At 37.4% G+C, this 17514-nt stretch overlaps 1 protein-coding gene across 1 annotated transcript in view; it reads left to right on the forward strand.

Moving 5' to 3' along the window:
- The window catches only part of NFIB (nuclear factor I/B), a 68167-nt gene that overhangs the window by 30440 nt on the left and 20213 nt on the right, over positions 1 to 17514 (forward strand). Inside the window, exons 5-7 of the mRNA XM_010081665.1 lie at positions 693 to 824; positions 3298 to 3482; positions 14176 to 14314. Of these exons, the coding sequence (XP_010079967.1) occupies positions 693 to 824; positions 3298 to 3482; positions 14176 to 14314 (456 nt within the window). The remainder of the gene's footprint in view (positions 1 to 692; positions 825 to 3297; positions 3483 to 14175; positions 14315 to 17514) is intronic.

Below are 17514 nucleotides of genomic sequence, written 5' to 3' on the forward strand. Positions count from 1 at the left end.
AATCCAATATTTTTGCTTTATGCAATGTCAGTAACCCTGCATGGTAGAAATCACACATTTGTCCCTACTAGTGTGCTATCTTCATGCACTGAGCTCTAAAAAGATGTTTTTGTTAACAGGGAAACTGGAAGGAAGAGGCGGAAAGGCCCTACTTAAGACATGGAAAATATGAGATAGGAGACTTCAAGTATCTTTTATTCTTGGGGAGGTTACATTTTTTTCACTATGGTTTTGGGAAGGTTAAGGGATGGGCTTTGGAACAACAAAATAATAAATACCATAAACTGGCATATGTATGGCAGTTACTCTACACACCTGAGTGCAGGTGTTCCATTAAATAATGCAATAAAGATTGTGTGGCTGTTGAAGGAGGAGATGATTTGGTGATGTTCTGGGGAGCTGAGAAGTGTCTAGGGAGGTTCTGAAGACACGCATTTATTCATTGTTTGGCTTGTCTGGTATGAAAGGAATGTAGTTTCTGTTTTGCAGGAAAAAGACCAGTTAGGGGATTATTATTCATTCTCAAGTTTGAAAGCAATAGTTTAAAATTAGTTTATTGGTCACAGGGGAGTTGGGTCACCAAACAATATTTATGCAAGAACAGTAAATTAAATATCTCCAGTCTACAAAATTTTGTGTCCTGAGATGGGCTTCTAAGCTAATGTCACTGCTCCATTGTTTTTCTATTGCAGATATGTCTTCTCCTACAATGAAGAAACCTGAAAAGCCTTTGTTTAGTCCTACTTCTCCACAGGATTCTTCACCAAGACTGAGCACTTTTCCCCAGCATCACCACCCAGGAATCCCAGGAGTTGCACACAGTGGTGAGGGTTATAGAGGAGGAAGAAATACCTCCCTATTCATTTGGTCTGTTCTCTGTTCCTGCAATAAGATTGTGATTAATTTTTGCAGAATTTCTTAGGCGCCTAATCCCATTTATAGTCCCATCCCCATACTGATGAGCATATAAATGGAAGAGGTTGAGGTAGCCTTGCGGGAATGCTTGTTAAACTCAGTTCAGGTAGTCTGACTGCTGCAAGTTACTGGAGAAGATTTAGGATTAACTAGTGACTAAAATAACCCGTAAACTGCATGAAGAAACTGACAGAGTAAAAATCCTCCCTGCCTCTCCTCCTTCCATGTACATCCTTTTTTATTATTGTTGCTGTGACTATGTTGTATTTAAGTACCAGAATAGGTAAGATTTAATACACAAGACAAGTCACAACAATGTTTACTATGTGACACAATGAAATAAGTACCAGTGCTTCTTTTGAATGCTGTGTCTAAAGAGGTAAAATTCTGATAAATATTTTTCAACATTTGCCTTCTGAAATCTGTAGTAAAACTTCACTTAAAGTGTGAAGGAGACACTTGAAATGTGATGGAATGCATGTTATCTTATTGGTTTATCAACAATGACAAGGAAATTTCAGCATCACGGTCTATTTATTTTTAGAGGTGAGAGACCCTGATTCTTCAGATGAGAACACGGTCCACAAAAGTCTCCCCTCAGCAGCTCATCACGTGTCCTTATAAACTGCATGTAAAGGGAGTAATTTATGGAGCAGAGCTGGGTGACTAGAGGAGTAAAACAGATTTGAGGACTCTGTCTTCTTTTCTTTAAGATGCAGTTCTGCTTTGAGAAGTTTCTCTTGTGATTTCTCCCTGGTTTCAAGTTATTTTTCACTTCATGTGTAAGGACTATTTTCCCCTTAACATCCATTTATTTTGTATTATGAAAGTGAGACTGTGCTCATGGTCTCTGTAAGGTTTCCACTGTCAGCAAATACTCAAGCACATCAGAAATGATGGGTGAAATGGAAAGGACAGATTTCTGCTCACTTATGTTTATTTTGCACAGCTCCCACATGTCAGAGCAGTAACTAATGTTTTATGACTAAACAGAACTAGTGGTGCTATGATTAAAAAGAACCTGTCACAAAAGAAGCCTCCGTAATAATTTTTGGCCCTATAATTATGTGTAGATCTTTATACTTGCTTTAGTGTACAACTTTTAGATATATGTGAGTGACATTCATAACATAATTTGTAGATGAGCCATTTACTTGCTAGGAAACCTGCTTTCTATCTGTGTAGCCTGTTCTATTATGTCAGTGAGCAACAGTTTTGAGATTTACAAGGCATTGATTACCAAGTACAGCAATTTTGGAACATTCTTGCTGTTGCTTTTTCTTGGGCAAACCATGACTTGGTCCCAGCTCAAAAATAGCAAGTCATTTAAAAATTAAGCTGAAAAAAACCAAATATATGAGAAGTGTTCTAGAGCAGTGTTGGTGTGCTTGTGCCGATACAATATAGAACCATGAGCAGTTTATAAAATACATTGCTTATCCAGACCTGATTTTGTACCCTCCCACTAACGAAAATGAAAACACCATTGTCTTTTCTCAATTTATGTTGAACACAGTACCTCCTTTTTAATGTGTTGCCAAGTAGGTGCCCTCTAGATGGTAGTAAGGGTGGTAAGTGGGTTGTTGTGCAGTGTCATAGAAAAGCCCTCTCCACTGCCAGCAGGGCGACTGGGCAGCAGCAGGACATGCTCTACATTCCCTTCCCTGTGAAAACATTGCTGGTTGTTTAGACATTACATATAGTCTATAGATAGAGAAGTGTGTGTCTGTAGGGGCTGGGAAGAAAGAGAATGCAAATAAAAATATGTATAGGGGAGACACTCTTTTGTCAGAGATATTTTTATTGGATGGACTGGTTTCCCAGGCCCTGAAGTTGAATGTTCATTAGCATTTACACAAAGGTCAGCTAATATTCATGACATTACTGATGAGCAGTTATTACGTTGGCTCCACATGAGGCAGGCAGAATGCAATGCAGTGTCGAATCACTAACTGTATTTGGTGACTTTGCTCTCCTCTGTTGGAATGTTGTGGATAAAAGTATAGGTTTTGTATATTGAGTAAAAGGTGTGGTTTTTTTATTTCTGCTCCAGAGGGGTAAACTGTATAATTGAAATAGTATTGAAATATCTTTTATGCTGGAGAATACTACTGTTCAAAGAAAAATGAAAAAAATAGGATGGCATAACCCACAAAACCAAAAGAAGATACAGTATTTATGAGCTGAACACAGTAGCACTTTCCATTGCCTGGTATGATATAAGGGGAGGATATGTAAGTTTTTCTGTAAAGATGCCACAAAGCAGGAGTGCAGTGTACTGATTATAACTGACTTTTTATTTTTCTTGCTGTAACACAGAGGTGAAGAATTTTAGAAGAAACAAGATACGAAGTAATTTTAATTTTATTTTATCTTCTCCAGTCATCTCAACTAGAACTCCACCTCCACCTTCACCATTGCCATTTCCAGCACAAGCTATTCTCCCTCCTGCCCCGTCTAGCTACTTCTCTCATCCAACGATCAGATATCCTCCCCACCTGAATCCTCAGGATACTCTGAAGAATTATGTACCTTCTTACGACCCGTCCAGCCCACAGACTAGCCAGGTACTGTAAAACAACACAAACACTCCAAAAGAAATCCTATGAGGAATGTGTGTCTTCCAGGGCATCTGAACTTGTATCTCACTAGTTTTGGTCTCAGAGCAAGCTGGGAGCTGGCATATAAGTGATCCAGCAACTTTTCCTGTTCAGCATGGTTGAATAAAGGGCTCAGGTTAGTCACATCCACCTGCTGTTCCTCTGTCAAGCATAAGAAAAATACCTGTACTGAATGATGTAGAAGCACTAACAGGGAAGTCCCCAGTCCTGCACCCTTCCTGCAGGCTGGGCACCTCTGTGGCCATGCAGAGCCGCCAGAGTCGAAGCCAAAGCTCCTGCTGCAGGGCAGAGCAAGGAGTGCGCTGATATGTACATGTATATGCGTGCACACGCATGGACATACAGGTATACTTACAGACCAACAATGAAAATTAACACTGGCAAGGTAATGCTTGCCCTGTCTCATAGGCACCTGACATTTCTTTGCACAGATACAGAGACATTGCTTTAGTGAGCACAGCCCAGACCCACAAAATTGTTTTTCCTTCCTTTTGTAGAGAACATGCAGTAACAGATGAGTTCCTGGCTGCTATGCTGATTCAGACTTGTGTCTGATATGGGAAATTAACATGGTTTTCATTAGCAAAGTAATTTGTGAAGGACTGTGTGCAGAACTGCTTTCCATGATAGCATCAGCACATAGTGTTAGCATGTGATCTGCACTACACAGTAAACTGCAGTTGAGACTTGGTCTGTCAATACTTAGAATTTCTATTTCCAGTGTCAGTGTAATTTGCTGCTCAGGCAGTTATTTATTTTTGATGTCTTGTCTGAAAGGCTCCTGTGGAGCCCTGTAGCTTGTGCTTTAGCATGTTTTTCGGAAGACCCTTGGGAATGTAAACCAAAGAGAAAACAGTCAGGTTTTCCTGCTCCTAGGGGTTAGGTTCCTTTGGAAGGACTGTGTTATCCGGGATGAAGGGGTTGCTGTGACAGTATTTTGTTTTGGGCTTTGTTTTAGTTTGTTTTTCATCAATAATGACAGGCCTTTCAGCATGCGTTTTGGGCACAACAGCAGTAGAACTTGAGGTTGTATCAAACTTTCTATGTTGAATAACAGATATGGCCCCTCTGGAGTGTTCAGAGGTCATTGCGGCTATTGTTCCCATGAGCTAAAGCTCTGGTCCAGCTGCATGACTTTCTACATATTTTTTTTAAAAAGTAGGTCCATAAAATCAAAATTTACTTTGAAGGGAGAAATCCTAACTATGTGATTTTTGTTGGTTACAATATTAATGCAAATTAAACCAAAAAGTGAAAATGGAGTGTGTCAGCTTTAGAATACAAATTGCTATCTGCACATGGATTAAAAGTCTTTCAGTCCCATACAGCATTTTTGCTGAGACTCAGCTGGGAATGTTGCATGCAGGACCTGATTTTAATTTGTGTAAAATTTCCATGAATAACAAAGTCTAATTAAGACATCCATTAAAAGTCCTTAATGTTAATTCAGTGCGGAAAATCTTAGAGTTCTGTTGGATTTTTTTTTTTAAACTGATGTCTTAATTAGGCACTATTAAGGGAAAAATTATGCAAATTAAAATCAGGCCCTTACTGTTATGCATTTCTTTAATTATTCAGTACTTGTTTTACTTACGTTTTGATTTCTTATATATATTAAAAGAGCAGATTAGGTGATAATCTCTCTGGACTGTTCAGTGTTCTGTTTTGGATTGTTTCTGAAGAAATACAACATCTAAATGAAGTATCTGACTTTCTTTCAGACAGTTGACAAATGTGCTGTCTTGTGATTTTAACATTGGGGAGTATATTCATGGAGCAGGCGAAGTGCTTTCAACTCTGCCCAGCAAAAGTCTTACTCTCTTCCCTTATCTGTGGTTGAAAGATTAATCTTTAGACCTTAAAAGATAAAATTTTATTCTGCTGATTTTTTTCAGAGTAGTAGCAAACTGAAAACACTTCCTATTCTTCTGTTGTGGCACCATAAGGAATAACAGACCAGACTGTCCTCAATTTACTATTTTCATCACCTTTTGTAACCTCTATATTAGGGTAAAGTTTTTCATTTCATTTGATTGATTTAGTTCCTGAGAAGAGGGGATGGGGTTAAGCAACACCAAGTATGGGGTTCCAGGCATACGCATCAGCTATTCTCTGCAATTTATTATTATTAATCACTATTATTAGTGGAATGGCTTTTAAATTTAATTATTTAAAGTTCATCTCTGAGATGTGCTGTACACTAGAGGAGTCGCATGCCCAGTCAAAATATTTCCAAATAGAACAGTTAAAGGATGGATGTACAAAAAGTAAAACAGCAAGAATAATTTTTTCTTAGGAGAAGAAGAAGCAGCCGTCTGTGAAGTTTCAGTGACAAAAGGGAATTGTTCTGATACAATGGCATCCTTTGAGCCAAACCAGTTTTTCTTTTCTAAATAAAACATGAATTTTTACTCCAAAAAATTTAATTATTGTAAAATGCAAAACTGCATCTGTAGGAATACCACATCAAATATAATTATACTTTCCCACCTCAAGACATACTCATTTGGGTTTCAAAAGGAGAACTATGATGATAGTTTTAATTTCAGCTTTAGAAATAGAAAGGATGGATACCCTGACAGCATTTACCTAAAATGAACTGTTCCTTCCCAACATCTTTCAGTAATACACTAATTTAGATTGTTACGACAAGCAATTGAGATGCCTCGTACTCCCCACAGCAATTCTGAGATTAATTACATTACTGTTGCACTGATTATAGTGAGACAGTTGTGCTGTTCAATGGAATACTTTAAGTAAAATTAGTTTAAAGATATAGAACTCCCACAGGTTTCTACGGTGGGAAGCAGTGGGCAATCTTCTTGACATAGAGTTAAATACTCCAAATTATGTGTGATGAACAGTCAGGAAGCTCAAACAAGCCTTTTGGCTGCAGTGAAAAATGGTTCAACAATGGATAACCCTGAACAAAAGAGAGCCGTGGCTGTCAGTTTCATGCATATCTGCTTTTTTATCCCCTGTTCAATCTGGAGAGTGAATAAAAAAATGTTGCTGAACAGAAATGGGCCTTGTTAGATATAGAGCTGGACTTGCCACCAAGTAGTAGTCTGAAAAGTTACCAAGGTTTTGACAGCTGGTGTACTTCCCACTAATTAAGTAATTCTGCTGAGCCCTTATTATTATATTATTTTATTATAGTTATTATATATTACATCTTATAATACTTATTCATTACATATATTATTTATATATTATGTATTATTATATTTATTACATTATTTATTATATTATATTATTTCAATTTTTTTTTCTCAGTTAAGCATGCATATTACTGGATGAGATTGTGTGTGTGAGTGTGTAGCCATGTTATGATGGGGTGCTGATCTCTCCACTGTTAAATTGAAGGTGCTTACTCACTGTAAGTTTCAGCAAAAACTAATTGATTGGTATGCATCTAATCCACCTATGGTGTTTTTTCCACCTGCAGTGTATCGAGGTTTTCAAAGCTACCACAATTTTTGAATGTGTATTTCCTTTTTCAATGATTCCAGATGGGTGAATCTTTGAATTTTGGAAAATATTACCTCCTCTGTGTGTGTATGTACACACACGTACACATGTGCACGTACACACACACAAATCTACATGCACTTGAAATGCATCAATATTTGAGAGTGTATGAATCAATATACAGCACCAAAATCAGACTTCCAATGAGCATGAACAATTCACCAAGCACAACACCACTTGTGTGGCTGAAGTCAAAACCAAAAATTTCAAACTTAATGCCCTATCAAGGTAAATGGAATAATTTCCTGATTAAGGTGTGGTGAATCACAGAAGAAGAGTCAGTTAAGTGTGGTGAAAGAAACAATGGTAAACCAAACAATTAACGTGAATCCTGCTAAAGAATATCCTGGCACCAGTGAGAAATATTTTTCTGACTGAACCAAGCTAACAGAAGTAGACAATCTTGGAAACGCTTAGAGTTTGGATTATGAAGGGCACAGTTTACAGGTAAACTTAAATCAAATTTTGTGATATTTTGGATGAAATGCATAGTTTTCAGTGGCATGGTAAAACTGCCTCAGATTTTGAGGTAGCCATCTTTTGAAGCCTTTTACAGTAAATGGCTTACACTTGTTACACACTACAGTCCAAGCGAACCACTGTCCCCTTACTGACTGAAATTCCTGGGGCTGTTAAACTGTACTTTGTTGCAATGTGGGCTAGTTTGCAGATTTATCTTTTTCATGGCTTTTCTTTGTCTGAAGACAGAAATATCTGAACTGCTTGAGAAGAGCTGGTTCTGGAAGCTGGTGAGGTCACTTATTTTCCTCTCATAATTCATTGGGGTATTCAACTTTTTGTTCAATGAAAGGTAGGCACACTCTTTAGGAATGCCAGGCAGATGCTTTGTCATTCTTCAATACAGCAACTGCAATCATTTAGCAAGGAGGACAGAATCTTGTGAGGCTCTGTTTGGGCTGGTCAAAGGGTTTCCCTTTGATTCCACATTTTTGGATCCTGGGAAAACACTAGCGGAATAAGCCAGCAGAAGTGATACGTGTGTGTGGTTTCTTTGGTAGCTAGGAACTTTATTTGTTGACATTTAATAGTTTTCAGCTTCTCGGGCAAGTCTTTTCTTGTACTTTTTAAGAAAGTATTGAAGATCAAATATGGAAATGTGCTGCATTTAATTGTAATTGGGAGGCAGAGAGAGAGTACTCGCCTACCTGTATCTACCGAAAGGCATTTAAAGATGTAATCGCAGTTGTAAATAATTACTTTGTATTTAGTTTTCTCATTTTTAGTTTATTAAATGCAGTTATAAGTCTCCAGAGTGCATGAAATACTCTTTAACCTAAAGGTATCTTTTGAACATTTATCTACGAAGATATTTAGTTTCCCAGGCTTGTGTAACATGGACTCACCCTGTTGTAAGGTAAATACACAAAGGAAGCTGAGTATTTCCCTGTGCACTACCTGTTGACAAATAATTCAGATTTTGTGAGCTCACAGGTTAAATTGTGATTGAGGACGGAGGACTCTGCCTAGATTGTCCTATGATATCTGTGTCTGAACATGGGTTGCTGAAGCTCTGCAGTTGCTCTCAGCTTCAGCAGTGCTACAGCAAGAGGAAAATGCTTTCTCACATGGATGAGAATCAGAGCTTTATAGATCAAAGGCAACACCTTGATTTCTCTCAGTAGTACAGAAGTGATGTTGTTAGCCAAGAACAGGCAACAACATGTTTTTTCTAAAGCTCATTCCTCAAGCAGACAGGTAGCTGTGTGTCACACCACCTGAAGCTTCTATGCGGCATCTCCCAGTGAGGTCTGTGTAAGATGTGCTGTAGCAATGAGTTACTCATGTTGCAGTGGTATGGAAACTAGTGAGATTTATCACTACAAAAAGTGGTAAGGGACACTATAAAAAGGCAAAGTACATTTCTGTTGCTACCACAGTGTCGAACAGCAGAAAGGAAATCTGTATGGCCTTGCTTCTTGTTAAACAAATGCTTTACGGAACCCACCAGACTAAACTGCAGGAGGAACTGCCCTACAGTACCTTCTACAGTCTCACTGGAAGTGCTCTAATAATGCTGTTCCCTTATATTTAGCAGAGTCTGACACGTACTGTGTTATATTCCTTGGACACGTAATGTTTTGAGGATGTGTCTTCTGCACGTTTGATGAAACTGTCTCCTGTACCATTGAGCTGTCTTCAGCGGGAGACTAATATGGCCATTGGACATTTACAGGTGATGCAGCATTAGGGTGCCCTAGGCAAAAGTTCTACTGAGGTAAAAGGTTGAGTTTATGTTGTATAACCAAAAAATTAAAAAAAAAGAAAAAAAAAAAGGAGAGGAGTTATAAAAATGGAGGATACTTCCTCCATTTCTTTTGCTTGTAGATTTTCTGAAACACCCATCACCCTCTGTGGATATCACAGAGCACCATGGCATGGACTTAAAGACAGAATTTATCAGCTATGATCTCCAGGTTCATAGTTGTGGCCAGGAGACAACTGTTAAGACAAGATATTTGGTACGTGAGCAGAGGACCAAAACGTGCAGAACTAGAACTTTTACAGCTTCATCAACAATGTTAGTTCAGTCAACGGTCTCAAAACTACACTGCCATAGGGTTTTGCAGTGACATTCTTCACCACAGTGTCTGAACTTTGCCATTGCAAGGGACTGAAGCTGTTGAGAAGAAGTGGGTAACAGAGTATTTCCAAGCACACTGAATCCAGGTTGACTAAACTGCACTCATTGTTTGGTAATCTGTCTGTAACAGAGTAATCTTCTTTGGGAACCACAGAGTTTCTATTGAAAAACCTGTGTTTTGAGATGTGAATATGTTGTACTCCAAGTATAGTGGTTAGCTAGAATAATGTAATTTTTATAAAGCCCTGAAACTTCTTTCTGAAATACCTAACACAATATCGTGTGTAGCTGTACCTAGGACATGCACAGGATTAAGATTATTTCTGTCCTTTGTTGATTATTTCTTTGAAGATGCTTTGTATTTAAGATACCAAGGAAAATTAGAATAATTTTATTTGGAAATTGGAATTATAATTACAAGTATTTTGCAAAAAAAGATACTGTGCAAATTTAAATATAAAATATATTTTATCATTTAAGCACAGTAATGGTTTATGTGAATTGTTTAATGTGTATGTCAAATTTTTTATGTTTTGATATCTCATCTGTAGATGTTAGTGTTGCCATTTCACTATGGCATCAGAAAGTTTTTTTTAAGGCTGAAAATACTGAGCTCTATGACAAAACACTGTCCTGAAATGTAACTGAAGACCTAAGGTGTAAATGTGCTGATATCTGGGCAAATATGTGAACAGAAATCTGAGAGGAGGTTGATTAATTACTGACTATAGTTAGTAAAATCCCAGCAGAGAAAACAGGTATAGTGAATTCTGATTTTAAGAAAGTCTGTATTCATATCTGTTACAGGTTTCTGTTCAGACTTTGGACATAAGGATTAAGTGAAAGTGTGCGTAGTGCACACAATGAGATACTAACAGTATGACAGTCTGAGTTAAATTGTGTTACAGCTATGACAGTGAATGCAACTCATCTGTGGCTTTGGGCTAATGGACTAATCTGTGGCTATTCAAGATGGTGTGAATTAAAAAGCTGGAAAATATAACACAGATCTGAAAATCAAATTAGCCTCCAATCCAACAACAGAAAAATGCATACCTGCATAAATTGGGGCTAAATTTGCCAGACCTTCATTGTGTTTGCTTCTTTCCCTGTCCCATTGTCAAATGCACGGCTTGTTTATCTAACACACCTGCCTCCATGCAATTTGCTTGAGGTTTATGCCTCAGGCATTGTCTCTCTGTTTGTGAATCCATCACACAGACATATTGATGCCCTTGTTGATGGTAACAGTTGATTTTTCACCTGTAGTGCATTTGTCTGTAAGAATCTCTTCAGGGAAAACTGTAACTAGAACCTAGAACTTGTTTTAAAGAAGGACAGAATGAATTTGTATTAAATGATGTACTATAAATATTTGCACTGGTAATTCATGTGGATACCATCCAAATAGATAACGTAGTTTCCGTTCTAAAATATCTTTTGACATGACTGCAAAAGTTAAAATGAGAACAGGTCACAGAAGCTATTTCTAGCAGCCAGTTTTCAATAAGATTATGCATTGACAAGTTCAGAAGGCTATTTCTGACCAGAAGGTTTCCCTCTTTGCACTGAAAACTTGAAGCAGGACAGAGGACATGAGACATCCAAGAGAGCCAGTGTTCTTGAGTTTGTGCCACTATCAACCACCATGGTCCAGAATCTATAACTTTATTTAAAAAGCTTTTAGTTTTGTGTTTCCAAAGATAAGAAGTGTGAATGGAGTATAAGCCAATGCAACAATGTCAGGTCAGTCTTCAGGCAGGCCTAAGCAATAACTCTGAGACAATTTACGTGACCTCTTTACTTAGGACTACTTTATGATCTTAAGCCTCAAACTAATTACGATAACTTAAATATCAATTTTATTAACTGCTTCACTGTTGTTCACTGCATGCAAGAAAGATAAGCATGGACATTTCAGGAAGGTTTATTTTGAGTGACATTCATGTAACAATTTGGGAGAGTACGAGACTGCTTTTCATAACTTCTGTTTTCAAATGTAGCATGCCTAGGAAAAACAGAGTTTTAAGAAATTTTCATGTGTACCATTTCCCATGACAAGCTGTGTCAAATGGAGGACCTTAGTTCACATCTGAAAGACAGCTAGGATTGTTGAGGAATTATGTATGTAAAAGTCTTGGTAGATATGTGCTTACCTACAGCTGAGGCTAGTTAAAAATCTAAATACAGGAACCTTTCAGTATGAGGGGAGAAATTAGAAGATACTCGAGGAAATGCAACAATATGCAATAAAATTAAGAGACAGGTAACTAGGTTATAATTGCATTTGAAAGTTAATGTGCTCTTAGAATCTGAAATATTGGAACCATAAGAATTAAACTTACTGAAGTTTTTTCTAATGAGTTTTCCCTTTTCTTACTTTGGAGGTTTTATTTTTCTGTCTCAAGGTTACAGACCTCAGTTTTGTAAAATAAAAATAAAATTCCCTAAAACACTGCTAAGACAGATCTCAAAGAAAGTAGACTTATTGACACATACTTAATGTGTGACTATTTGCTGTAATACAAAGATACAATTGGCATTCTTCAGGAAAGACCTCTGTAATTACTGAGTGATTCCCCTCTTATGACCTGTTGGTCATATAAACATGCAATCAGATGGTCTGTAAACTTCTACACCACATTATTCTTTAGAAATTATCTTGTATATATTCTGCCACACCTCATTTTAATTTCAAGTACACATAATATGGAAGATCTATCTAGCTGTTAAGTTTCACCTAGTGAATAAAACAATGTATCATGTTAGTTATTTGGGGAAATCTGTTATTTGTGAAAGTATTGTCATTCCTTTGAATTCGTGCTGCTTTCTTATTTTGAAACTACATTGACAGCTGTCACTTACTCCTGTTACTAAACTCCTAGCAGTAACTTCTCAGTTTATGCAAGTAGGAACATGAATGAAAAAGTGGTAAATACCATCCAATTTCTGTATTTGAAAGATCTTGGGATTCCATGGCTCTTCTGTCCCCACCCCCACTCCAACAACCCCCAAACATACAGTTATGTTTAGGTTGTGACTTTTTTTCATTTAGTTTGTTGGCCACTTCTCATTAGTGTACATTTTTACTGCTATTTTTTCTTGTAAGGTTTGTGATTTTAGAGAGGGAAATAGTCTGCTAACTGCTCAGTGTTCCTATGAATACGAGATTGGTCTCCATTTGCACTTACATTTTCTAGTGTTTTCTTCTAGCTTAGTTTTAGATGTCCTAAAGAACAAGACTGTCCCTTGGGGACATTTGCAAAGTCTAGTAGATCATACTGCCAGTAAGTTTCTCCTGCTATTAATTTTAGATTTCCTCCTTCTCAATTTCATTCCATTACCCCCAGTTTATACTTCCTGTACTTTCCAAATAATTCCTTCCTCTTCTGTGTGTTTATACTCTCCACATACTTGCAGTGATTGTCTCAGCCCAGTTATTATTTCATTACTATAGTCATGCTTACCTCTTTTAACCTTTCCTTGTATTGGTTGAATCAGATCCTATATCAGTCCATTTCTTAACTCTGAGTTATCTCAGATTTGACAAGATCCTTCTGATAAATAAGATTCTCAGTATTTTTTACTTTGGTATTTTAAGATACTTATGATTCACAGAACTCACAATCAATTTAAGACAAAAGTTATCATCAGCCACTTGAAAGAACTATTTACTACTTGCTAATTTTTACTGCAAGTTATTTACCATTGGAATATTTACAGTCACGAAGAATGTCCTAAGGCATGTTTAAGCATTGGATGAATATATGCATCTAACAGTGAACATTGCCAAGTTCAAATGTGCTTATATACAGAAAGTAGCATATTACCTTGATGACCTGTACTGTAAGGTCATATGTAAACTGCCTTTTGTATCTATGAAAGAAGAGTCTGTTTATTATGCTCTTAACTTGCAGAGTTCCCATTATTAAACACTTCTGTGTTTTTGGTAGGTGGCTTTTGGCCAGATATTATGATGTATGCATTATAGTGCATCGTATCCTAACCCTCTTCCCCATTCCCAAACGTGAATTATTAGTTAGCCTTCCAGTGTGCATAATCTCTGTGGACGACTGTGGTCAAGTCTTGGTTATGCTCCAAGCCAGAGTGGTATTGCTGTGAAAAGAGAGGATTTGCATCATTCATTTGCTCTTAATATTTCATATATTAGGTCCTATGCCTGGTCAGTTTAATCCTGCTATGTGGGGTTTACTGTGGTTCACAGCCACTGTGTGAACAGCAAATGTATTTTGAAATACTCTGAAGCATGTCGCATCCAGTAGAAAGAACGCTTACCAAAAAGTACTGCTACTTAAGCGTGTATTACATATCTGAGGAGAGAATCTCCTAATTCTGAGGAGAAATTCATAGCTTTGTTAGAACAGTGCATTCCACTGTGCAGGTACTGCGGTGATGGGTATTCTGGAAAACCCTAATGTAGATGGGTAGGTTCCTTAAACACAATGTGTATGTTTCACAAGGCATTCTTTTGGTTTTGTTTTGTAGCCTAACGGCAGTGGTCAAGTAGTAAGGAAAGTGCCTGGCCATTTTACTCCAGTTTTGGCACCCTCTCCCCATCACAGTGCGGTGCGACCTGTGACCCTGACCATGACAGATACTAAACCCATCAGTACATCCACTGAAGGTGAGGCATCTTCACCTACAGCAACCAGTAAGTATTTCTTTAGGAAACAAAAAATGTCCATCGAAGATTCGATATGATTTCAAATTGAGGCCAGAAAAAGGCGCCTTTTCCTACTATTTGACCAAGTTGATGCTCATAATTTTACGTGGAGAGCAAACGTGATATTACTGCAAAGCTTCTCCTCCTCAAATTTCAACCAATGCATCATGTTACATGAACTAAAGTTTGTGACATGACAGTGAAAATGCAAGGGAAAAGCCTGCATATTTGACCACTGTTCAAGAAAAGGAAAACGTGGTTGTTCAACTAAGGTGGACATTGTTAAATCATTGAGAAGCACACCCAGACAGCAAGATTTTACAATGACTCACAGACGGAATTCCAAACAGTTACTGGATAATTTGCTCCTCAATGAGCTTTCCTACAGAAATCAAGCTTTGTAACAACGCATACTGAATCCGAGCTATGACAATTGCATGTTGATATAGGTTGTGTCGTTTTTAGCAAAAACAACTGATGTGGCAAAAGAAAATTTTAATTTCTTGTAATTTCTGCAATGGATGGTAGATCCACTGTTCTTTGAAAAACAAAACCAAAAACAAAACAAAAAAACCCCCTAACTTTAACATTTTAAACTCTTTATTACTATATAGGACCATAGTGTTTATCCTATTATCTTCAATGGAATTGTTGTTTTGGAAATAAGAGCAAAGGTGTTACTATGTGTAGGGTAATTTCTTCTCTTCCAAGGACTCATCTGATGCTCAGTGATGCAGAATGTTGATTTTTAACTACTTTCTGCATTTCTTTTGTGTTTGAACTTTTATTTAAATGTAAGACGGCCAATGTCATCAGTATTTATCTGAGTGATGAAGATTTTAGGAGACAATCCAAAATATACACTTTGGAAGAAACTTTATCAGTCTTTAAAAATATTAATCTCTTTAGGGTCTGTGACATTAAAATGACTTGCTGTAGACCTGTTTAGTATTTGAACTGTGAATCCAGTATCTAACTTTTGGTCTGTCATTGATGGAGACCATAGACTGTATGTTTCTTAGGTGTTATACTACTGTAAATCTTTTCAGTAGAATGTGAAGCAGAGATGAGACTCAAATACATATGAGTGGCAGAGATGTAAAGGAGGAAAGATGATTATACCTTTATTATAGAAGGATAGCAGTAATTTTTTGAGAAACTATTGTTTAAACAAATAACTATATGGATAGATTTCTGGAAGTATTTTAGCTGTTCTTTTAGTATAGCAGAAGTTTTGGTAAAAGGTGGTAGAGTATATCTCTGTCCTCCCTGGTGGTTTGTGACATTCTTCTTTCACATTTAAGAAGAGTCATGCCTGGCCTAAATAGCTGTCTCAGATGAGGTCAGGATTTCTAATGCAAATGGCAAAATAACAAATACAGTATCAGAACTGCACTGGGATGTTTTCTGGTAATCTGACCCTGTTATTCATCATTACAGGAAAACAAACCTAATCTGGTCATTGTCGTACTACTAAGGAAAAAATTTGGACTGTATTTTCAAATGAAGTTGGCACCCAGTTTTTTGTGCAATTCATTGGAACTTGGGTACCCGATACTCTGTGAACCTTAGAACATCTCAACTTAGACATTTGAAGTAAGGCCTCCTCATGCTTCCATAATGTGCAAGTAACGTCTTGCCTAAAGGTCCTATGTCTGTCACTACAGCATGTAAAAAATAATAAAAGCCCCTTATGTACAAATTTTATTTGAAAGTGCCCGTTCTGCATATGAGATAGTATATAAATGCTACATGTTCAGAGTGTTCACAGAATCACAGAATGTTAGAGATTGGAAGGGACCTCAAAAGATCATCTAGTCCAATCCCCCTGCCGGAGCAGGAACACCTAGATCAGATCACACAGGAACGCATCCAGGCGGGCTTTGAATGTCTCCAGAGGAGACTCCACAACTTCTCTGGGCAGTCTGTTCCAGTGCTCTGTCACCCTCACCGTGAAGAAGTTTTTTCTCATATCCAAGTGGAACCTCCTATGTTCCAGCTTGCACCCATTGCCCCTTGTCCTATCACTGGATGTCACAGAGAAGAGCCTGGCTCCATCCTCCTGACACTCACCCTTTACATGTTTATATACATAGGGCTTTCAGAACAGTAGAGTAGTCTATCTGCTTGGTAAGGCTTTTTAAGACTGGATTGATAACTGAAAGAGCAAAAAAAGTGAAGAAACATATCTTATTGATGAAGGAAAATGCAAAAAATGAGGGATCATGTCCTGCTGATATATAAATTATGTATGAACACATATAAACTGTAGAATCAGTCATAATAGACCTGCTACACAGAGTGCTAATGTTAACTTAATGGGAAAATCTAAACTAAATATATTTTAAGGCATAGTTTTGCTTTTATTTGCAATAACTGATTGATTGGTTCAAAATAGATAAAGATAGTTATATAAAACATATGCTTGGCCAACAAGTTATCATTATTATTCAGTCTGATGAGAATAAAACAGCAAACGATTAGCACCGCTTTTCATTCTGAAGTGCAATAGCAGAATTGTTTTGAATGAGGAAGAACAGCAGGCTTTGATAATATTTGGGGAACCCTATGGCCTCCATCATAATTTTCTTCTAATAAATTATTAATTTTTATGACAGTTTTCCAGTAAAGCCTGTTTACTGATAAAGCGTGTTTTTTTGTTTTTTTGTTTTTTTGTTTTTTAATTTAATGGGTTTCTTTTGCTTGTGTTTGCTGTGTGACTTCACTACTAACAGCCCAATTCATTAGGTACTCCCATCTAGCTCCTCACTGACATCTTTACGTATGTCTGTTCAGCTTCTGTCAGTTTTGCTTTGTCTGCCAGCAAGATTCCAGGTTGCGATGCTGCAAGTTGCAGTGCAGACATCTTCACACTGGAAAATGGAGTGACACCTCCTACTTCATTTCATAAGTGCCACCAAAACCCATGAAAGGGTAATCACTTTTAGGGATTACTGACAGAGACCAGACAGGAATGTGAGCTGGAGGTGAAGGATCCATATCCTGTAACTAATCCTAGCATTGCCTATAGTTCTCTTTCTCCTCAGAAACAGATTTCTTTAATCTTCTGTAGCATACAGCAGGAGACTTCCTTAAATTGTCCCCCCCTTGGAAAAATGTTGTTTCCTGATGCATAGGGGCATTGAATATTTAATGTTATG

The sequence above is a fragment of the Pterocles gutturalis genome, unplaced genomic scaffold (assembly GCF_000699245.1).
Source record: "Pterocles gutturalis isolate BGI_N339 unplaced genomic scaffold, ASM69924v1 scaffold38184, whole genome shotgun sequence".
NCBI lineage: Eukaryota > Metazoa > Chordata > Aves > Pterocliformes > Pteroclidae > Pterocles > Pterocles gutturalis.